Genomic DNA, 24,477 nt, shown 5'->3' with positions numbered 1-24,477 from the left:
AGAACATTAGCTGCCGCACGGTCATGGAGCAACAGGAGGTTGTGGGGGCCATACAGAGTGGTACAGCAGCTGCTTTGCTAGGGTGTCCAGCTGCTTTTACCAAACTGATTATTTTCATAAGATTCAACAATCACACTCTTGTATTTATCGAGAGGAATCCAAAACAAAAGTACATACAAAATTAAGCAAATGTTTAGGTGGATTGGCACATAATTTTTAAAACTTGAAAGCCACAACCTGTCTAATAGAGGAGCAGATAAATTCACAATAGTATATCCAGAAGCAGGATGTTATTCAATGCTAAAAAGGAAATGGAGGCAGGAGAAGACAGAAAGGAATCTGAAATGTATACAAACTGCTCCAAAAAGAAGCCACCTTGGACATGCCATCTATCACTCTTTAATGCATAATAATTATCTACTCGCTTACAGCTGAGGTGATAGCCTTCACCTGGATTTTATTTTATTGTTGTAGTATATAAAACATTGCATATTAGCTACTATAGAGTTGTGTTTTAATAATCCATAAAAACTAAAGTCTTTTAAGATTTGACTTTCAAAGACTCGTGCAGAAAGAGTTGGGGAGATACTGCAGTCAGTAAAGTGTGCTATGCAAGCCAGAGGACTTGAGTTCAGATCCCTAGCACCCGCATAAAAGCCTGGAGACGTAGTGGTTTGCGTATGTGATGCCAACAGTGGGCAGGTGGAGTCAGAGAGCCCCTGGGGCTCCATGAATTCTATATTCAGTAAGAGATCCTCTCTCAAGATCTAATGTAGAGAGCAGGAATTGTTTTAGTTGAGGTTTCTATTGCTGTGAAGAGATATCATGACCAAGGCAACTCTTATAAAATAAAACAGTAATTGGGGGTGGCTTACAATTCAGAGGTTTAGTTCATTATTGTCATCGTGGGAAGCATGGGGACATGTAGGCAGACACAGTACTGAAGAAGTAGCTGAGAGTTATACATCTCGATTGGCAGGCAGCAGGAAGAGTGTGTGAGCCATTGGCACTGGCTTGAGCTTCTAAAAGCCTGCTGCCGGTGACACACTTATTCTAACAAAGCCACACCTATTCCTGCAAGGCCACACCTCAATAATGCCACTCCTTATGAGTCTATGGGGCCTTTTTCATTCAGACCATCACAGGAAAAGCAATTGAGTAAGACACCCAACCTCATCCTCTAATCTTCTCATGCATGGGCACACATATACACATGCAAGCAAAGACCTACCATTCAGATTCCAGAACTGTTTCTGCATATTACTCCACTAAATTGCATAAATGTGAATTATATTATCACAAATTAAACATATTTACAAAATTAAAAAGTAACTTATTGACTTCCTCCCACTTTTAATATCTATGCCTGATAGGTTCACTATCTGGTGAGATTTATTTTTTCTCTCTCCATGGCTTCATTATTAGAATTCATAGAATTATAAAGCACAGAACACATATGCAAACACACACAGAGGAAAAAGGGGGCTTTCCTTCTAGGCTTTGTGTACACATGGAGCACCCCTCTGAGTTGAGGTGATGAAGTGGCTGGGGCTGCAGTGCAGACATGCTCAGTTCATCACACACACACACACACACACACACACACACAGTTCTGAATGCTGCCAGATAAGCCCCGGGGTAAAATTGTGAGGGAGGGACATTGTTTCCGGTTCCATTGTTTTGTTTTGTTTTGTTTCTTAAATCAATTCAACAGTCCTTTCAGATGACTTCCCCAGGCATCCTTACCCCCTGCAGGCTGTGCACAGTGCACAGAAGAGAACTCCGCATTCACTCAGCAGTGCTGTGCCCTAGGAGTCCTCCCCTCTGTCTTCTCTGGTGCTTTTCCCATGGGAGGCACAATACACGAAATGCTACATCATGCTTTCTGGATGAAAGAAGTGGGGTTCTGTGAGCACGGCGAGGCTTTCTTCTTTTTCTGTTTGCATTGTGTGCATGAGTGAAAACACTTCTCGTAGGCTCCTAATGAGTCATCAGTGTTCCACCCGGTGTGCACGAAGCCTTCCTTCCCTCCTTCTGTTTGTAAGCTGGTGTGGGAAATGCCCCCTTGAGATTCCTGCATACCGCCTCCTGGACTATTCACAAAAGGCCTTTCCCCCCTCTTTCCTTTGCAGGGCATATTGCTCAATTTTGAAAAGCAATACTTTAGTAAATCTGTAGAACCTTAAGGTGCAAGTTATATATTAATTAATTCTCCTCATTCATTCATTTCTTATGCGGTGAACATTTACCATGAGCATGGCATTGCACTTGGGATGAAAACGTATTGGTGAAGCAAATAAAGACTGTAGTCCTATGGAACGGTGGGATGCTGGAGGGGGAGTAGGCATGCCCAGGTTGCAGCGTGAAGCTTGCTGCTGAGCACCATTGAGAGAGTGGCAGGATACAGCATGTGTCCTAGCACATTTCTGGGATGGATACGTTTTCTGGAATATGAAAATTAAATCTCAGAGGTGTCAGTCCTTCATCCCTACTAACACTGCAGTCTAAAGAAGGACAAAGCAGCATTCACAAGTGAATCAGGTGATTGTCCCCATAAACACAGCAGAGTTCAGATGTGGTTTTGCTGATGGCCATGCCAAGAAAGAGCCTGTGTATTAATGAGCTACTTTGTTCTCTTTTGGATTTAAATATTTAAATCGCCCCCAGTGTTAACAGGCAGCACAAAGAACATAAATCTGGAACACGTATCATGAAGCATTTGTTGCGTTCATCTCTAGATAACCATTTCTTTTTAACAAATAGAACACAGAAGCATAATGTACTCTTCACCATTGTTAATCAAAGATGTGCCTTCCGGGGCCACCCATGCTGTGCCTCGCACTCAAAGTGACCTTCTTCATCCCCCAAAGCTTCTGAGAAAAAAACCCTTGGATCTGTTATTTCAGCTTTCCCGTGTTTGAGGTCTTCTCCTTCTTATGTTGAGTAGACTACTTTCAGTGTTTTCTGTATCAGCTGCTGCCCTTGAAGACAGTGGTAAATTTCAGTAAGATGTCACAAACCGTAATCATTCTAACTCCATGAGCATGTGACATTATTGTTTTCTTTAAAGAAATGTCTGAGGCACCCATTATGAAGTTAAAATCATATTTCCAAGATTCTGTCATTCAAAAGCGGTACATTCCGCTCCTTATGGGTCGCATATTAGGTGGCTGCCTAGGATGTTCTCTTTCCCCTTCCTAAGCCTAATTCAGTCCGGGCAGTTGTTGGTGGTGGGTTTTCTGAGGAAAACAATTCTTGGGCTCAGACAGTGGAACTTGACTCTCCAGGCCAAAGCTGTTCCCCTTGCTCTTTCAGATAAGAAGACAAGGAGGCATACAGCTCCTGGTGGACCTGCTGGATCACCGGATGACGGAAGTCCACCGTAGTGCCTGTGGGGCTCTGAGGAACTTGGTGTATGGGAAGGCTAACGATGACAACAAGATCGCCCTGAAAAACTGTGGTGGCATCCCAGCGCTGGTGAGACTGCTTCGCAAGACCACAGACCTGGAGATCCGGGAGCTGGTCACAGGTGAGGCTTCTCATGAAATGGATCTATTTGTCTCAAGATGCGAGTTTTGTTTTCTAGCCCAGTAGCAAATGTAGGAACCAAGTATTACAACACAGAGCCTCCCAGGTCTGATAACATGGTCATTCTCCAATTTCCAATGAGTGAGCAAAATACCATCAAAGATAGCTCACATAGGTTGATCATACTCAATAATCCAGTAAAGGCAGCTATCAACAAAATCCTGTGATCTTACTTCAGTCCTTGTCATTCATTGCTTTAGAAGTAGTTGAATATCTTCAGAACCCACAGGCCATCATTAAAGTAACATTAGGAATACCTGATAAAAAAGACGAGGCGTTCAAGCTATTGGCAATCGGCCGCATGTTCTGGTTTATAAATATACTGAGCATATTGTGCTTCTAGTGTGAATTTATTGAGTAAAATACCCCTGCTTCAAGTCCCAAGGTTGTAGTACCGAATACTAAAGAACTATTTGAAAGTTAACTTGAATGCCTTTCCACATTCACAGAACTATAAGAACGGTAGCTTGTAGATTAATGAGGGTGCAAACAGGGAGACTGTTGAAAGCAGTCAGCCCATCCATTTCTTGGAATAATTGGACAGAGTAAACGTTAACCGCTAACTGTCATTCTTCACTCTGTAAGTGTGTGGTCTTAACTTGTTGGAGTTCTAATGACCTGCGTGTCCCCAGTATGGGATTCCAAATTGCTCTGAAGCTTCCTTTTCTTCGTTATGCTTGCTGCTGTTGTAGGTCATGTTGGCATCTGGTTCATTACAGTACCCCCACAAGCAAGTCTTTGATAAATGAATTCCAAATGCAACTCTCCCAAAAGATCTCTTAATTATCCACAATACCATCGCATTGACCTTCTGTCTCAGGTCCAAAATTTCACTTCATCTACGCAGATGAGGCATGTGAAAAACTTATTTAAGGAAATACATAGCTCAAGCCACAGAGTCATAAATAGGCACACAAGGCCGAGTCCAGACCCCCAGTTTCAGTACATCTCCTTGTGTCTTTTTCCTCCAATGGTGTTCTATCCCTTTCTTGTTTTGAGCTAAGTTTAAACCAGACCCACATTGCCTCACTCTTTTTTATCTTTTTTTTTTGTTATGTCCTCCACTAACCCTTGCTGGCTGGCTTTATTTCCTCTTCATTTTTCTGTAAGTAAAGGGTTTTCCTTGTGGAAATAATTATTGGCAAGGGTTAGAGTATTATTAAAGTAATGTTTCACAATAAGCTCAGATGGGTCAGGCCAGGTAAAGTGGTTATTATGTGCATTTTGTGATTTTTGAGGACTGTTTGGAGGTGAGCCAGATAATCTGAACTACTCCCTGTCATTATGGTTATGCAAGATGACCTTTATTATCACTGATTGAGTGTGAGTTGGGAATGCCTAGGAGAAAAGACCGCAATATGTGTGATGGAAACAAAATGCTTGGTGCATAGAGATTTTGCTATTGGATGCAGAAAGCCAAGAGTATGAGAGTCTACAGTGCCTTCTGCATGCGCTGTACATGCTATCTCCTGCTTGGAAAAGACTTGTAATTAAGTCAGCTTTGTATTGTCTGTAAAACCATTATCTCGAGGCTGCTTCAGTAGCAATTGTCCTGTTGCTAAAGCAATGCTGTAAATGTCAGAGGTAGAGAAACCCATTGCATGAGCTACTGCTGGCCCTTGAGCTGCCTGTAAAGGAGTCGAGAGAAGCTGGAGCATTCCCCTGCCACCTTTGGAAGATCTTGGAAACTACCATTTTAACGCAAAATAATGGTAGAAATGTCTCTGTGAACTCCATTTGGAAGTAATAAAAAAACCACATCCTTCTTAGAGGGTTGAAGAGACTCCACTTGTGGCGAAGCTTCGGCTATGGGAAGGATGTGGTTAGTACTTGACATACAGAGACCTTCCCTTCTTGCTCTGCTTCTCCTGAGGAAAGCCAGACAAGTGTGTCCCCATGGTGGCCAAAACTTTCTTTGCCTTCCTTCATGAAAGGAACACTGTCCTTGAAACAGCAGCGAATCAATTATGAACAATCAAAGTTAGCACCCTAGCCGATGTTCCCTGCCTTCCCAGAGGTGGAGTGTTATAGTCTCGCTGTAGCTGGAATTAGCTTTGTAGGTGATGTTAAATAGCAAACTTGGGCTGCAGTGCCATCCCACAGAAGGAAATGGGAAGAAGGAAAGCACCTGTGAGGACAAGCTTGCACAGAGGGGTGGGTGCCGAGAATGCAAAACCTCCCAGGTGTCCCCAATGACAGAGACTTGGGGGATACCAGTAAGCCTGCAGAACTCAGCTGGCTTCTGTTTAGACATCACACCAGTGATCAGGTCTAAGCAAAGTCATTCCCCCAGCCTGAGGAACAGGAAATGAGGTGAATTGAAGGTATCTCAGAGAGCCTTAGAGAAACATTTTCATCTTCAGCACTGGCCCATGTCATCTGCCAAAGGGGCCTTCGGAGCACTGATTCTGTTGCCTCCTGCAGAACTTGAGGAATTCATGGTTTCAGTTCAACTAACCCAGGTTAACCCCAAGGTCATCGAACTCTCCCATGTCTCTCTCTCTCCTCCTTTGAGACACTTGTCTCCGCCCAAGTCCCATGGTCTTCTTGATATAATAACCCTGCCTATGTGGGCCCAGGAATGTCATCCATTCCATTCATGCCTCAAGCACTTCACAAGACTCAGGTGGTGGGTAGTCTGAAGACTTGTTAACTAACCACCCTCTATCTGGAACTCACTGCCCGGGTGAAGCCCTGCTCTGAATGACCGGCGCCTGTGTATTAATGATAAATATGTAAAGAATCTCTGATGGCTTGAATAGAAATGGCCCCCAAAGACTCATGTGTTTGAATGCTTGGCCTATAGGGTGTGGTACTCTTAGGAGGTGTAGCTTCATTGGAGTATATGTAGCCTTGGTGGAGGAAGTGTGTCACTGTGGGCCAGGTTTTAGGTCTCATATGCTCAAGCTATGCCCAGTGTAGCACACAGTCTCTTTCTGCTGCCTGGGGATCAAGATGCAGAACTCTCAGGTCCTTCTCCAGCACCCTGCCTACCTGCATCCTGTCATGCCGTGATGATAATGGACTAAACCTCTGAAACCATAAGCCAGACCCAACTAAATGTGTATAAGAGTTGTGGTGGTCATGGCATCTCTTCACACCACATCCTAAAGGAAACAGGAATATTCTGACGAATGTATCCACATTTTATAAACTTACTAGATGAGTCATGAGGAAATCAATGTCTATAGAGGGCAGACAAGGATGTGAGAGTGGCTTGCTTCACTTCATCTGCTCCAAGGAGCCTCAATAGCTCTGCAGATCCTTTGGCAATGAGGTCAAGTGTCCATGCACGAATTATATCAAACTGTGACTTCTCAGTTCTCCAGGAGGCATGATGAGAACTCATCAAGGTCTCATGACGTGGTGTGTGATAGGGTCCTCTAGGTAAAGGGAGTTGTTTCTGTCTCCTGCCCCTGAGCAATACAGTGCATTGGGAAATGGGGGCCAGGGAGAGGGGTTCTTTGGAGTCGTTCTGTCTATAGTTATATATTGGGATGTGCAGAATTGTAAGGTGATGAATTGGGTGATTTGAACGTGTTTTATAAGCAGGAATTTGGATAAAATCTTGCTATTAAGTCTCAGAATCGGCCTCTGTGTCCATCAGCAGGGAAATGAGTGAAGAGAAAAGTGGCATATACACATACTGTAATTGTATCCATCAGTACAGGACAACATTGTGTTGTTCACAAGAAAGTGGATGCACCTAGAGATTAGCATATGAAGGAAATTATCACCTTTCTTCTCATTTGGGGGTCACAGAATTTATATAGATTCGTAAAATCACACATGTATATGTGACAGGAAAGTAGAGGTGAACTCTCTAGGGAAGCTAGAGGGACTCACAGGAGAGGGAGAGATGAGTGGGGCCGTGACACGGTCAGGCTCCTGACATCGCTGCATTAAGATGTCCACATGAAATGCATTACCATATGCAAGGTGTATCTACCAATTCAAAACAGATACTGAAGAAGCCAGAATGCAAACAATAGAAGAATAAAATAATTATCCTCCATGTCTATAAATTGTTTATTGAATAATTTTTGGAAAATTATTTTGACGTGGGGGTGATTTCTTTCTAATCTGTTGCTTTCATTGGTTAATTAATAAAGAAACTGCCTTGGCCCATTTGATAGGCGAACCCTTAGGTGGGCAGAGTAGACAGAACAAAATGCTGGGAAAAAGAAGCCGAGTCAGGCAGTCGCCATGATTCTCCCACTCCAGACAGACGCAGGTTAAGATCTTTCCTGGTAAACCAGCTCATGGTGCTGCACAAAATATTAAAAATGGGTTAGATCAATATGTAAGAGCTAGCCAATAAGAGGTTATAGCTAATGGGCCAGACAATGTTTAAAAAAATACAGTTTCCGTGTAATTATTTCGGGTATAAAGCTAGCCGTATGGGCGGCCAGGTGCCAGGAACTTAGCCCGACGCTCCTATTACTACATTGTTTGATCAGTAATTAATTGTTAAAATAGAGGTATCTGTATGCAGCACACAGCCATAGATGCTGGAAAACACCTGCCTGCTCACACTGCGGCCTCAGCTCCCAGCAGCATGCATTTCTCCACCACGTAGTAGACCTGGGAATACATAATTTTCCTTCTATGCAATAATTATGATGAGATAATGATCAGCCTTGTATTTAACCCTAGTCGAAGTTATTCCCTGCTGTCCATTACTCACGGTGCTTGGGAGCAAACGCACCAATTAGAAATGTTGCCTGTCCTGTGGGCTTGACTAATGGAAGGTTTTCTCTCTCTCAATGTGGAAATAATCAGCATAAATTTTGAAATACACAACTGAAGTTTTGAGAATGCTTCACAAATCATAATAAAACAGTGTTTATTGGAGAGGACTTGGTTAGTAGGTTTTCCATTGGGTTAAAACAAGGGTTCTTGGGAGCATCACTTCCCAAGCAATAGGAGGTATTCTGTTTATGCTGCATGTGCCCAAATGGTCCTTTCTTTTCATTAAGGAGACCAGGCACTGACTCAGCCTTGCCAATGATTTCATTTTTCTTTCTTGGTTTTTAAGTTGGCATACAAAGTAATGGGTTTCATGGTGGCGCACCACGCCCATCTGCACTCTATGCGCCACCATACAGTTCGTGAGCCAAGGCAAGGGGCTGGAGATTGAAGCACACAAAGACTCACAGACAGAGACATGGGTCATCCTTGACGCCAGAATGCCCCCTTTATTGTGTCCAGGGGCAGCTTATATAGGGATAGCCACTCCCCAGCCAAACGCACCAGAAACCACTCCCCTGCCATCAGGAACTCCTGAGGGTCTCATGCTCAGAGCAGCTGTAGGCACTCAGATCAAGTGAGTTGGGGAAAACAAGTTTGTTTACAAGAAATTCAGGATCTGGGGGTTCACTGCTCCCAACATTTTGTTACAGCATGTTCATCTATACTGTGTATTTTATTACCTGCTCTTTATTTTATTTTTCTTTCCTTAAAATCTCTTCCTCCCTTTTCATGGTCCCCTTTCTGCATTTCTGCATGACTACACATGCGTGCACGTGCGCACACCCCCCCCACACACACACATAAATTAAGTCCTGCATATAAGAAAAATCATGCAGTTTTTGTTTTTTAATCTTTGTCCATGCTTTTTGTGATCGCTGATCTCCTTCTGTCTACTCCATATATTGTATCCCAAAGCCTCACACATCTGGCAACATCAGGGTCCTGTTCCCCAAATCTACTGCACAGCAGCCCCAGGTTACAATGTTCCCTAGATCTCACTATCCTCCTCTCTAGTGTTTTACTGTCTTACATATTCCTAAAAATGGGCAATCTGGAGGTATTATTAAGAGAACACTGTTTTAACGTCTCACTTGTAAGTGAACTATACTGGATGTGGAATTTATAGTAGGAAGTTATTTTTCTTAGGAATATTTTATGAATGCAATTTTACCTTTGATATTATAGGACTCTGTGAATGTGTGTGTTGCTAGCTAGCTGTGTCTTTCTTTTAAAAACCTTCCTTGGTAATGAACACTTCCACATTAAAAAATGACATTCTCCGGTGCTGAAATATTACCTTTTTTAAAAACACTAATTCCCATAACCTCTTTTTTTGTCCTCTATGTAATTAGTCAGACTTTCTTTAACCCTCAAGTTATTTTTTTTCTTTTCTTATGTAATCTGGAGACCTTTGCCCTCTCTGTCACATAATCACTGAAGAGTTTCCACTGCCTAATATTTATTTGTGGCATTCATTTTTCTCACTCTTTGTATAAGCCTCAGGGAGGAGGCTGGAGCAATAGGATATCATCTCTTTCATTAATTTTAAGAACTCGCTTTATGATTTTATGGCCTCTATTTTCGTTTTCCTAATGCATCCTGTTAGAGAATTTCTCTGGGAATGTTATGTAGCATGGATTATCTCACCTTTCCCTAGCAGCCACTCCTCAATTTGGGGGCGATTTTCTCTGTCGTATCACAGGCATGCTTTGGCCTGACCATCACCCTAGATTTTCTAACTTATAAAACAGATGGTAACTGGGCTTTGTTGAGCTCTGTGCATGCAAATGTGGCATGTTCTATGTGGTGAACCATTACTGAAGGTGAACTGGTAGGGTAGACTTTGTGGAAGGGCCCTTTTTAGGTAGGTTTTTCTTCACGACTGAATTTTTGCTAGGGAAACCTTTTAGCCCTCCATTACATTATCAGCTTTCTTCTCTTTATTTTTTCTGAAGTTCTTCAGAGTTGTCTATTCTGTGTAATTGCTCTGCCTGCAGGGATGGGCCAACACGTTCCTGCCTGTAAGTGAGTGCCTCTCCTATGTGGCTGGGGCAGAGAGAGCAGGGACTAGCCCACTGTTTCTATACAGTGCCTTTAGAGTTTCTCTCTTCCTGTCTCCTTCCCATATGCCACATGCTTGCCTTCTGGGAAAATCTTCCTGAAAGTCCATCTAAAGAGCCAGTCTCCTCATTGAAACAGAGCCCCTGGCTAGACCCAGCCGCAACTGAATCCCTCACAGCCCCACTAGTCCACTGAACTCCTTCTGTTTGCATGTTGAGGACATAGGATGAGATGTCCTTATGCTTCCATATGTCTTTCCATTCTCTTCCTTACTCCATTAGATTCCTAATGAATAATACCTTCCCCGTGTGACTTCTGAACAGTGATGGATGAAACAAAGTGTAAATATTGGTGAATATTATCCTCCTTCTTTGTGGAAGCCAGGTTGGCGGCATTACTCTTGGCATTGCAGCTCCTTGAACTTACTAATTCAAGATATTTATTATTATTATTATTATTATTGTGCTTCTGTGGGTTGAAGCCATATTCTATTAGCACTGTACAGCTGAACTACATCCCCCAGCCCCAAGGGACTTTTTTTTTTACCCAGTTTTCTACAACCATCCAGAGGCTCCTTCACAAGCAGGCGCTACGCGGTTTATCGTGGCAACCTTTCTTCCACCCTTATGGCTCTTGAGGGAGCGGGTCATTTAGAATTCTGGGCAGAGCGTTTATACATCACCACAAGAGTTACTGAAATGGATCAGAAAAGCAAGATTTTTCATCAAATTGAGAGTCATCATGTTCTCAATTCAAAATTAAACCCCAATTTCATTCCTTATTCCAAACACTATGTACCCGTGTTGTCCAGCACAGTGAATCAGGCATCACAGTAAGGAAAGGCAACAACACAGAGGTGAAAATGAATACAGATGTCCCAGAAGGACAAGACAACAATGCAGAAATATCAAATTCCCAAGAAGAAATTAAAATCAAAGGGTAAAGCCTATTTCGTGTTGAAGTCCAAAGAAATGAAAGTTCAAAAACAAAATAAAGTTTAAAAGGCCAGTGTCTCTTGTCATTGTGTGTTCTAGTTCAAAGTGAGTGGGGCTGTTAATCACGGGCTTAAAGGGCTAAGGAGAGGACCTCTTTGATGGGCTGTTATTCTGCTCACTGGAGTATCTGGACAAAGGGACACCCTTGAACTTAGGAAAAGAAATACCAATCTGGTTTCAATTTGCTTCAAGAGTCCATTATCAGTGAACTTAAATTTAATCAAGAGAAACGTTGTCTAGGTTGATGATGGTGTTAAAGGAGGTGGTAGAGAGATGGCTCAGTGGTTAAGAACACTGGCTGCTCTTCCAAAGTACCCAGGTTCATTTCCAACATTGCTCAAAATCATCTGTAACTCTAGTCCTTGGGGATCTGATCCCTTCCTTCTTCTGGCTTTCTTCTGTAATTTACATACATGGCACACAAACATACATACATGTTAGCAAAGCATGCATACACATAACAAAGTTATATAAATAAATCTTTCATTTTGGTGTTAAACATTTTACCACCTGAAGGTGAATTGTCTGTAACCTGTTGCTTTATTTTGGACAGTGGAATTCTAAGTGTTCAAGTCACCTTACAATATTAATGTGGCATGGAGGCAACCCATCCCATCATCAGGTATATCAGACTTAGTTACACTGGAGGAGCAGACACCCTGGGAGTGACATGGAAAAGGGACTTGACATCATGATTAGACCTGATATTGTCGTCAGCGCTGGCAATGAATGCTCTGTGCCTGGTGATGAGCTAGGAAGGAACACTGTTCATCAAGCTATTACTGGGAACAAAAGCTGGACAGATAGCATGAAAGACAACAGCGACCAATGACTACCTGAGATGATGTCCGCTACTGCTGGTCACTGATTATGTGCTGACCATGAGTGATGGTTCAGAGCTCTCCTATGTATGTGCTTGCGGAAGCTGAGAGAAGAGATTCGGTGTGAGCAGACAGATCTGTGTACCCATGCTGCCTTCTTCCCAGAAGGGGACACGACACAGCAATGAAAACGTACATAGGCCAGTGTTGGCTGTGCCTTGCCTGCTATCCTCAGAACTCTTGGCTGTTGCTTCATTGGTCCCTGCCAAACTTAATTCCCTGTGGACAGCCTCACCTGGAGCTGGGAAGGAAGGGAGTTCTTGAAAGTGTAGCGCCAGCTCAGCTCAGCAGAGACAACTTAGTATAACCCACCTTACCAGAACTGACGTGAGGTAACAATCTTCCCTGAGGCATGTGTATACTGTGAGCATGCCTGGAGGCCAGGGGAGAATGAATGGATGCCTGCTGTCCTGCCCATCCATCACTCTCTCCCACAGTTCCTTGAAACGGGGTCTCTCAGAACCTGGAGCCAGGCTGCATTCTAGAAGGCTCCAGTGTTCCCCTCCCACCCAAATGCTGGGGTTACAGACCTGTGTGTAGCCTCACCCAGTTCTTGGATGGGAGGGGAACACTGGGACCTGCTGCTGGCTTTCCTTTCTCTATTTCAGTCTCTGGCAGATCTCTGGAAGGCTCAGCCAAGTCTCTGCATTGAGCATGGATTTCCCTTTGGATTCCACAACAGGAGTTGGCCAACTCTATAGAGTTGTAGCTAGAAACCTTTCCAGTGTGTAGCCCCTGGGGCCTGCATTAGAATCACTTAGTCTACCTACACGGGGAGTGGGAAAAGTAGTCACAGATTGTACATACCTGCATGGGTGTGAGTGACTGTGTACCAGTAGAGCTTTAGCTATACATACAGGTGGCAAATAGGTGGCTGTCCCTCTGGTTACAGTCGACAGAAGCCTCAGTCTCATCTTCTTCCAGTACCCACTGTGAGTGGCACTATTTCCTGAGTAGAATCCTAGACTCTGTAAGCAGTGTATCCTAAGTGAAGATGCAGTGTGACTGGCCAGCTTCCTGCTCCTGGCATCATACATTCTCTCCTTCTCTGCCTGCTGCCGTGTCCCTGCCATGTGACACCTCTGCAGCCAAAATAAACCATTTCCCCCATAAGCTGCTTTGGTGGAAGTGTTTTATCACAGGAGAAGTGGCTAAGATTGTAGACATGTGCAGCCAAGAATGGGCACCCTCCTGTGGGGCCTGGCAGCTTCATGGTCCTCCTCTAGCAAATGCCAGGGTACCTCTCACGGACACCAGGGAAGCTCAAATCTCTATGGTTACTCTAACAAGAGGAAGAAGGTTAGAGCTCAACCTTACCAGACAAGCCAGCTGGTGTTTTGGTTGAGCCCTCTAGAATTCTGGGAAAGAGCACAGGAGTGATGGGAGATGACGCCTGCACTCTATCATGTGTGGTCCACTCATAGGAAGGAAGGAAGGAAGGAAGGAAGGAAGGAAGGAAGGAAGGAAGGAAGGAAGGAAGGAAGGAAGGAAGACTTCCTGGGGAAGAATCCTTCCTTACTATGCATGGCTGTTAATTCCAGTCAACTGCTGAGGGGCACAGAAGATGAATTGTGTTTGCTTGGTCTCTTACGGACCGCACGACATCTAGCCAGGTTATAATGATTACGTTCATTATAAAGACATTGCCTGTTCTTACCTGCTCTCATTTTGGCCATTTTAGAGTCATCTCTCTACCGTGATTAGCCCCATGATATGCAAAGAAGCAAAAACATAGTCCTCAGCACTGTTCTGACGCCCAGTTCCTCCTACCCAGCTGAATCCCGTCCAGTTAGGAAATGTGCACCATCAAAGCCTGCCCACCTCACTCTCTGCCCTAGAGGTAGAAGCCCATTTGTGGGTTATTCTCATCCATTCACTAAACACATTGGTGAGCGCCCACCCTAAAGATGTGAAGCCAAGGTGCTTAGCATTGCAAGAACAGAAAGCCCAGATTCCTCCTGGCCATAGACCAGCTTTCCCGTGGATACAGATTCCTTTTCCACAGCTAAGATCACAGTGAGTGTTTTTTAGAGAGCCAGATGGAAGATGGGGTTGGGAAGAAGCCAAGGAGAGAGAAAATCTGCTTTTTCAGGTGAATTGTATATGAGAGAATGAACACCCTACGTAGAATTTCATAATCAGTTCATAAAACCTTTGCGAGAGGTTTCAAGCTTAAGCCCAGAGAGCAGAGACACGCCTTCACAGATCGTGTGTCGCAGTGAACAAAGCAGATAGTAAACCACAGCAGTAGATCTGGGTCCACGGAGTTGCAAGAACTGGCATGAAAAATCAAGTGAGTGGTTTTCCCGAGAGCAGAGAGGGACGAGAGCTTATCTACAAAAAGTCTCTGCTTGAAAAGGGAAGCCTGCATGTAGTGACATATTGAAGTAGAGGCAAGCTTCACTCTCTCACTCTTGACGTCTGAAGGGTTGTTTTAGGGGGATGTCATGACACAGTCACATAGAGTCTTCATACTCATGTTCCTCCACAGCTGCGGCTCCCCTTGCTCAGTAGGGTGCCTCTCTTCCTGCTGATCAGGATTATGCCTTAGTAAGATATTTTGATCTAAATTTCACAGAAGAGTTATGGCTTATATTTTATTGTATCTAGACAAGTCATCCTTGCATCCCTTCTTTACAAACTGTAACACAAGTCATAGCATGGAATCAGATGTCGTTGATGGTGCTGTGTTGGGGGAGGGCTCAGTGTCATTATGGCCCTTTACTTACAAAAAAAAAAAAACACTATAGAGTTTCATCAAGATTCTTTATATGGGTTATACTGACTGTTCACTTTTTGCCCTGCAAAAGTGAGGACTTGAGTTTGAATTCCCCAGAATCAGAACCGTACAAGCCGGTAACTCCAGCCCTGAGGACACAAAGACAGCAGAATCCTCCAGTACAACCTATGAGCAAGATCTGGGCTAAGTTAGAGACCTTCTCTCAAAATAAAACACCATCAAAGGTGGAGAAGCGATTGAGAAAGACACACACACACACACTGTGTATGCTTGTAAGCTAATGTTAAGTGATCATCCTCATCTATCCTACATATACCCAAATCACCTGAGGTTACCTTTGCTGATCACACAACATTCATCTTTATGAGCTGTAGTGCTGGAGACCTAAGATGGGATTCTCTTGCCAGGCATGCCGAAATCTCAGGAAGGTCCACAGGAAGGTATTGGTGAGCTCTCTGGGTTTCCGTTGGCTTCCAACCTTGAACTGTGCAGTGCATTTGAGCTCGTTAGGCCTGACAATGTGTAACTGATTTCTATCTCTACTCTGCAACTCAGGAGTAACAAGTTAATTAGAAACACTTTTCCCTAATTATATTTGGGAGTTTGCTCTGTTTGCTCTACAATTATCACAAAAATTACATTAACTAGCGTTAACAAACACAGCATATAAATCCCCACCGGATGTTGGAGGTAAGGGGCAAGGCATACAGTGTCAACATCCCTTCCAGAACACCTGGTTTCATTCCCAACAGATGTTTTTATTCTATACTTAAAGCACCTAGAACAAGCTTCCTTCATGCTGTATCTTAGAAGACAAAGCTAGCCTGTGAGATTGGAAGCTTCACTTCTGCTCATTCTTTACAAGGCTTGCATAGTGACTTGCTCCTGCAGTGAGCTTTCCATTGACAGCATGATTGACATTATGAACTGCTGGATGAAGCGTTTATCTAATTATTCTTTAACAATAAAAACTGCAGAGTCCGATAATGGGGCCAGAACCTGAATGATCAGATAAGAGGCAGAGAAGCAAGCAGTAACCTCCTCGCTCTCTCCTTCCTCTATCTAAAAGAACTGAGAATCTTTCTAGGCACCACCCTATTACTTCCTTTGTATCTTCTCTATGTGTCCTTGGTTTTCTGAAACCTCTATGGCGAATTTTGGCCAGCAAGTAGCTAGCTTCACCCTCTGATTCAAAGTAAATTTTATTGGCAGTCTTGGGAGAATCAGAGTGTGATCAAAATATCCCATAACAGGTGGCTGTCATCGAGAGAACACTCAGAGAATGGGTCTCAGGGACATTACTTCTTAGCACAGGAGCCATAGTCTAGGAACTTGAGAAGCAGGGACATTGGTATAATGCCTGTCCTCTTTCTTTGCTGCTCTTGTATGGTATGTCTGAGCCACACTTTAGTCAAGGTATAGTAGACAGTAAAGAAAAGAGGGAGATGTGGGCTCTGTCCTCAAGGAGGGATCAGTTGAGAAGAATGGATCCGTTCTCCCTAAGATGAGCACCAGGAAAAGTATAGAGAAGCCTGCAGCAGGAAGTATCACCAATCAGCTGGGGGCTCTGTGCTTTCCTTTGATATCCTTTGTCGATAGTCAAGAAGCTCTCCGAGTGCCACACTGCAGTAGCTTGTGATTCCCCTTCCCCCCGCCCCCCGTGTCTGATTGTAGCAAGTAGCAGCAGCAGGCGATGCCCTCTAACTTTGTAGTTGTTGTGCCCACCGTGGTATCCAGATCTTAGTCCTTGGTAATGTAGTTGTTCGAGTCTTGCCTCTACAGAGTTGGCACCTCACTGGAGCATCTCTTGTGACTGTAACTTGCATTTTCCTCTTGACTCCTTGATATATTTGATCAGTTCCCCGAGTCCCTCTTCCTCTCTCAGCTTCTAGTTCTTTTCTTAACTCTCTGCTCCAGCTATTAGTAACTGCTGCCAAGATGATTTGGACACTTACCTGCCTCTGTCGGGAAAGCATTCTAGAGATGAGGCATGGAGGACTAGGTCTTGGGTTAGGCAAAGATCCATCAGGTTCATGGGAACCTTGGGTAGGGTCGGTACGTTGTCTGGGGAAGCAGATCTATACTGAGACCACCAGGTGAATTGGAGCCTGTGGGTGCTGTGGGTGGGTGGATCTGAAGTCTGTGTAGGAAACTTGTTTTTCCAGCTATTGGCAGCAGTTGCCAGTTTTATACGGGAAATCCAGGACTTGGGCAAGCAGGGCTTCTCCAGAGTCCAGCACTGAGTATCAGTTACGGGGCACCAGCTGCTGGACACCTCTGAGGCCGTAGGACCTCTTCAGCTGTCAAGAAGCAGTTGTGAGGAACTCAGGTAAACGTGCCGGGCTGTTTGGAAGGCCAATGATGTAGCTCTAGGAAGTAGTGTTAGAAGGTTGCCACCGTCTTGGGTTCAGATAGCCGCCACAGTCTTTGGCTGTCTAGCATATGGGAAACATACACTGTGCCCGTGAGCTCAAGCTGCTGCCAGTACTGAACTGAATTGAGCACCTGTGAATTCAAGGTCACTGGAGATAAACCTTTATTGGACCAGATACTGACAACACATGGAAGTTAGCAAGAGTGTCTCTCGACCAGTTCATGAAGTAAACTAAGCGTCCTGCTTATGTACCTGGAGAGCGAACATGTTGGCCAGGCATAGCTCTTGATTGGGCAATCTTTGTTTCTGGACCAGGCATACTCATGAAGGCTTATGTTTTGAATCAGTCATAATCTTGCTACCAGTGATAGTTGTCTCTCCTCCAAGGGAAATGCTTCTCCTATGGCCAAAGTAGAAATGGCTCATCAAAATGTGTGATTTCAGAAAGTCTAGTTCAAACGGTTTTGACAATTCTCCTGGCGGGAACCACGCCATCCGGAGCCAGGAAGCCAGTGACAATCTTTCCATGGCTCTCTCAAGGCATCTGTAGAATGTTCCAGATTTCTGGTGCTGAGGGCAGTCTGACTGATGTTAAACAAATAGTCTTTTTTTTTTTCAGAATAACATAGTAGCAAGAGAGAGTCCAACCTCTGCGAATTAGGAAGTCAAAATTATCACATTCTCAATATTTTTATCTGTGAAATGAACCGCACAAAGGGAACTTACAAACTTCAAAGAATCCATCATTAACAGTGATAATTTAACAAAGAAATTTTTGTTTTAACAGATATTAACAATGCCTTCCCAGTACCCGTGGAAAGGAGTGCATCTCTGGTCTAATCTCCAATGGAAAAGAAAATTAAAGATTTAAAGATGAACGCTTGGCTTTAAGATAGCCATAGCAGAAAAAGAAAACATGAGTAAGAAAGTTGTCACTTTATATAAACCCTTAAAGTTTGGCAAGAATGCCTTTAAGCTCAGTCATCTGTTTGCTTATCTTGGTGCAAGTATGCAAACTTACACACACACTCACAAATACACACACTCCCACTGAGTGTAGAAAGCTTTTTCATGCCTGCCATTGCCAGTTCCTTTCACCGAGGTCTAATGTTGCACATTCAGTCAGTCCAGGATTCTCTCCTTATCAATATGATCCTCCTCCCCAAAATCTGATCTCTGTGTGCTTCTGCAAGGAAGGGGTGATGCGAAGACATACGCATCCTGACCCATTTCACACAAATACACGTGTCCTACATTTTCCTTGGCTTTAGTCTATGTTGATTTTTTTTTTCCTTTGACAGCAAATGGATTTTCATTCAAGTGCTATGTTCACACACGGTGTCCAAAGTTCATCTGTGCAACTCCTTAAATGAAAGCAGAAGAGCCTGCACCCCAGTCAGGTGTCCACTATTAGATGCTTTCCCTTTGCACTGACAAGACTTCTTCACAGTGCATGGCAAGAGTGGACAAGCACGTGCATGATGTCCTCAGGACAAAGAACTACGCTCGCTCCTCTTCCTGTGATTCAGAACACTGCTTTTGCAATTAGTAAGAGGCAATAAGACACGGGACATACAAGGCTGAGAAATACAAACCCCCACACACTGAGAAAATGTTAATAGAACAGGATACTGGGCATGAAAACTAGCAGTTTGATCATACTGGTGATGGGTCCTCTTAGTTGCTTTGTTGTTTTTATTTTGTTTTTGTTGTTTACCTTTTGGATACTTAGAGTCTGGATGTGGCAGATGTTTCTGAGCATTCCCAGGGCTCTGCAAAGAAAGAATGAGGAAGAAAGGATACAAAACTGAGAAAGGTTTAAGTTTAAGTAACAACATTCCTCTCCCGTACGCCTGTTTCCCCCAAGACAAGAATCCACTGGCTTGCACACACAGGCATGTATAAACACAAGGGTCTATACACAGGTGTGCACACACGATGAGTGCTTTCTCAAGTAACAGTTGAGTGTAAATGCTTCTCTCTCCATCTCTCAGCCCTTGACCTTGACCTCAGGGCTATTTTCTGTGATGTGTAATCCAATCACCATGCACAGCTGATCCCATCAACCCTTTCTTCAGCGTGTTTGTGGTAGAATTGTATCAGCCTGTTTTGCCTTCTGTGTGGCCTTCAAGAGACGCCTAATACTTTGTTACATTGACAGAAAGTAGGAATTTGTATTTAACACATTTTTGTGCTTTTGAGATGAATGCGAACCATTTAGGCCCTTCGAGCAGTTAATCAATTTGATAACTTTCTGCAAAACTGTCTTTGCTATTAACTTAGTTATTGGAGTGTGTAAACCCAGATGTGAAGTTTTATTGTCGGGGGAAAAAAACTTCACACTGAACATGCCAAATTATTTATATGTTGAATCTAACAAAAAAATGATTGAAAGGGGTAAACTGCGTGATTTCTGAAGGGGAACCACCCCGCAGCAGGCACAAAGCCTCATTAAGCTAAACAATGAATGGAAAGGCAGATTCTCATGTTTGCCTGTCTACTTCTGCAATGGTTTGAATGAGAAACATTGCCCATAGGCTCAGGTATTTGGACATGTAGTTCCTGACTGGTGATACTGTTTGCGGAGTTTAGGGGGTGTGGCTTTACAGGAGGAATTATGTCATTGGTTGCTTGGTGCCATGCCTCTTTACCATAACAGACCCATCTCTCTGGACCTATAACCCCAAATAAGTTGCTTGGGTTGTGGTATTTTATCCAGGCAACAGAAAAGTAAGTTAATGCAGTCTCCAAATATTAAAAGTCTCTACTTCCAAGGAGTTCCATCTCCATCTCCATCATTTATGTCTGAGGGAACAGTGTTTGCTATGGTAACAGCCAACTCTATGCAAAGTTTATTTTAAACAAATAGGATTAGGCCACGGTAAGTTTGTGTGACATGGAATGTGTTAAGTACTCCAGCTCACGCTACACTTGGAACTACTTCCTCCACCCCAATGTTTCTCATTAGCTACTCTTTCTATGTGTTTTCTTCAGAGATAGTACTACTGAAATCCTTGGATGAGAACAGTGACCGTAAGAGTTTAGGGCAGGAAGGTGAGAGCCATCCAATCACCTGTAACGTGAGCTCTCAGGCATCTATGGGTTGTGGTAAAATAAAGTCACCCAGACATCAGTAAGAGGGGCGAGAAGCTGAAATTAGAGCATTGCCATTTAAAACAACAAAGGGAAATTCGGTCTTGTACGGGGACAAGCTGTCTTGCAGGTAATCCAGTCCTGTCTGGTCAGCCCTAAACACATATACATAGGAATAATAATGAATATTCTTATCAGGTTATAGATTTATATATTTATGTGTGTGTATGTAGCAATAACTGAAGAATAATAGACCTTGACTTTGAGACAATGTAGAGTAGAAGACAGCTTGAAAGGAAATGGAAGGAAAAGTGAGAGGGAAGAAATGATCTAAATATTGTATTCATATGAAGCCAACAGTTACCTCCCAAACACATCTCTTCCTTGACAGCGGTTCAGTGGCTTTCACACAACTGGCATGCACATGTGTGCTCACTCAGTTGTGCATGTACAGGGACCAAATGTACCTTTAATTATGGCTGTGCAATATTGGCGTGCTCAGACATACAAGTGTAGACATGCAAGCACATATCCAGGCCTGCATACACAGCTGTGTATGCACCAATACACACACACACACACACCAGTCAAGGTGCCCTTGGACTTATCATGCATTTGTGAGCCTTCTCAGATGAAGTTCTATATTTGAAGGACTTCTGTTCCCAGCCTTCTGACTGCATTTCTACATCTGTTTTGTACACCAGGCCCAGCAGATCTTCTGCAGTGCTCCTAGAGATATACTGGTCATCCTTCTGATTGTCACTGCTCCCTAGGGCACCGTGATTGCTGCTCTGGTGGCTGCTCCAGTCTTGCAGGCTGGTTTCCAGACAGAGTGCCCCATGGGTATCGTCCTCAAGCCCCCAGAGAGCTGTACCTGCAAGCTGTTATGTGGCCCAGAAAGAATAGCTTGCTGCCCCTTGCAATATGGCTTATATAGAAATCCCCAAAGAGTGCTCCTAAGGCCCCAGTTGTGATAAAAACAAAGATTTCCACCTCTGCCTCTTCCCCTGAGATGAGATTCGGGCATCTCCTTACTGAGCCGGGGCAGACTGTGTTCAATTCCTTCAAGCTCAGTACCCTCATGACTGCGTTCTATCCTTGTATCTAGTAACTGGCTTCTGTTGGGACCAGTTTCTCTCCTAGGACCTTTTCTGCCCCATCAGTCAAGACTCTCCCAGTCCATTTGTCCAATCAGATAGGTCCCAGTTCTCCAAATTGTTTTGATGCCCAGTGTAGCGGCATTTCAATTGTATTTTAATAAATAAAGCTCGCCTGAAGATCTGAGAGTGAAACAGTCCCACTGGTCTGCCTTGCAGACCAGGTTATGGTAGCACACACCTTTAATCCCAGTAACCACAATGACATGCACTTTTACTCCCAGTAGCCACACTAGTTGTCATAGAAACTGGGTAGTGCATCCCTTTAATCCCAGTGGTGCACATCTTTAATCCCGGCCCTCGGCCCTAGAGAGGAATATAAGACTGGGGGCGGGGGGGACTCTCAGACACAGTCTCATTCTGAGATTCCTGGAAACAGGATCACCATTTCAGACTGAGGTTGAGGTAAGAGCCAGTGGCTGGCTGTTTTGCTTTTCAGGTCTTCAGGTAGTCTTTATTTATTAAAATACAATTGAAATGCCGCTACAGCCCAGAACCTCCTGTGTCCACAGTTTGAAGATCAATTATGTGAAATGTGTCAAAACAAAGTGCTTTTAATTATTTTTCTCATATTTTAGAGTGCATTATAAAATACACATTATGAACTATCTCTAAAATGGGGCACAATCTAAATTTGGAATTCATTTCTATTTCATACCCACCTCACACATGTTGTCTGAAAATAATCTTATATTTTTTTAGTGATTTTGTATGTGCAACAAACTTTGCACAATGGTAAGGGACTGGAAGTGCCTCTTATTTTCTCTTGGTGATGCCGGATAACCCAAGTGGGGTGCCCACATTTTTACTGCACCTTGTCACATAAAGTAGGGTGTGTTGTTTTCTGCCAGAGCCTCGTGATAGCCCTCGAAACCCTCATAATTAGAAACATTGTCAGTTTGAGGTTGTCTGGTTAGGACTGCCTTACCTGTAGTAGATTCTGTCAGCCCTGTGTCTCCATGCTGCCTGGACAGACAGGCCCTGCCTCATTTCCTCAGGGGACAGAGGCATTCTGTTTCACACAAGTTGCCAGGTTGTGTCACCACAAGTGCATGCATTTGTTTGACTGTCTACAGATCTAGGCCAGATTTCCAGTGTTTGCTAGGAAGCTAGAATTTTCATAGTCCTTGATGAAAACCAAAGTGCATTGGGATTTATTGTGGTTATTTGTTTGTGCTCAGTAGATATTAAGAACAGGTTTCAGTGAAGTTGAGTTAAACATAAAGTGTATTTAAAACACCTTGTTCATGTGGTATGAACTGATAACAGAAAAAAAGAAAAGTCGCAGCTTGAACATCCATCTAGGCGTGTAACTGGATTAAAATGGACCACTAGTGCATGCCTTTAACCCTAGCAGTCAGGAGCAGGGACATGTAGATCTCCAAGTTCACAGACAGTCTGCTCTCTGTAGCCAATTCCAGGTTCACTAAGGCTATGTTGTAAGACGCTGTTCCCACTCCCCTCAATCAATGCAATGGACTATTACTAAGCATTAGAAGTAATACATGCTACAGATTTGTTCATACCAAAATACATCAATGCTATGTGCTGAATGTAAAAAGCTAGCAAGCAGCATGTGTGTTGATTTCTCTAAAATGACTTCTGAAAGTCTGCTGGACAGAGAGAGACAACGGGAGTCTGCCCTAGTAACTCTCAATGTCTGTGGCTGGATTTCTTTTTCAGGTTATTTCTTTTTTCCTAGACTGAAGGTTTTAATCTTGCCATATGTTAAAGTTAAAGATAGAAGGGGAAACTAACAGCGTATACCAAGGCATGCACATTTTGTGAATCTAAAATTGAAAAATGATTAATTACAATGTAAATTGAAATTATAGTCTATGTATCCCTATAGGAAAAATCAGGAATTCCAGAAATAGATGCATTTTAAAAGCTTGGTTGAAAGAGATAAAGCATGGAACCTCTACATTTTAACATAATGGCTCAGTAAAAGCTGTCTTTGATTCTCGGGAAACAATACCGTTTCCACTCACCTGTGGTTAGTCAACAGATAAATGCGTTACATGTGTTTCGCATAGTCAACAATATCTCTGCAAGTCATTTTATCAATTTTGTGATTTACCTGGAGGAGTGATGCTGAATGTCACACGGCATTTAAATAAGCAAGATTGTCACTTTCCCTAAATTGTTTTCTGAAAATCCTATTACACTTTACATTCCAGTCATAATAGCAGTCCCATCATTATGCATCCTCCGCTACGCTCTGCTTCTGCTATTGCTTTGATTCACAAAATGCCTAAAATAAGCGATTTTCTCCCCTCCTGTCATTTGTTCTGCTTATAGTCACTGAGTACCTGACGTAATGATCAACCTTCTAACTTGCATCTCTTTGTCCTCAATCAACCCACTGATGGGTCTAAACCAGATGCTTTGCGATGAAAATTGATGCTCAGTTTTTGGTGGGAGTGTGTTTGGGGGGGAATTATGTGTAATAAGGGAAGCTTACAGACTGAGGGGATGGTTGAGTCAGTAGAATACCTGCCTGTTTGGATCCCTGGAACCCACATGAAAAGCAGGGCCCTGGGGCAGGTGCCTATTATCTTAGAGTGTGGGGCAAGCAGAGTCAGGTGGATCTCAGAGCTAGTCACCCAGCCAGCCTAGCCAAACACTTGACCTGCAACTTTAGTAAGAGTGCCCATCTTAAAAAAATAAAGGTAGCCGCAGGGCAGTAGTGGTGCACGCCTTTAATCCCAGCACTCAAGAGGCAGAGGCAGGTGAACCCTGTGAGTTCAAGGCCAACCTGGTCTACAGAGCTAGTTCCAGTACAGACCCCAAAGCTACAGAGAAACCCTGTATCAAAACAAAACAAAACAAAACA

At 43.5% G+C, this 24,477-nt stretch overlaps 1 protein-coding gene across 3 annotated transcripts in view; it reads left to right on the top strand.

Annotated features, from left to right (window-relative positions):
• Ctnnd2 (catenin delta 2) overlaps nucleotides 1-24,477 on the top strand; it is a 727,532-nt gene that overhangs the window by 539,069 nt on the left and 163,986 nt on the right. For all 3 annotated transcript variants that reach the window (XM_057789656.1, XM_057789657.1, XM_057789658.1), the window contains one exon: nucleotides 3,316-3,529. In XM_057789656.1, coding sequence (XP_057645639.1) covers nucleotides 3,316-3,529 — 214 coding nt within the window. The remainder of the gene's footprint in view (nucleotides 1-3,315; nucleotides 3,530-24,477) is intronic.

Source organism: Chionomys nivalis, chromosome 15 (assembly GCF_950005125.1).
Source record: "Chionomys nivalis chromosome 15, mChiNiv1.1, whole genome shotgun sequence".
Taxonomy (NCBI): Eukaryota; Metazoa; Chordata; class Mammalia; order Rodentia; family Cricetidae; genus Chionomys; species Chionomys nivalis.
Note: the sequence above shows the minus strand (reverse complement) of the source record. Positions and strands in the feature narration are given on the sequence as shown.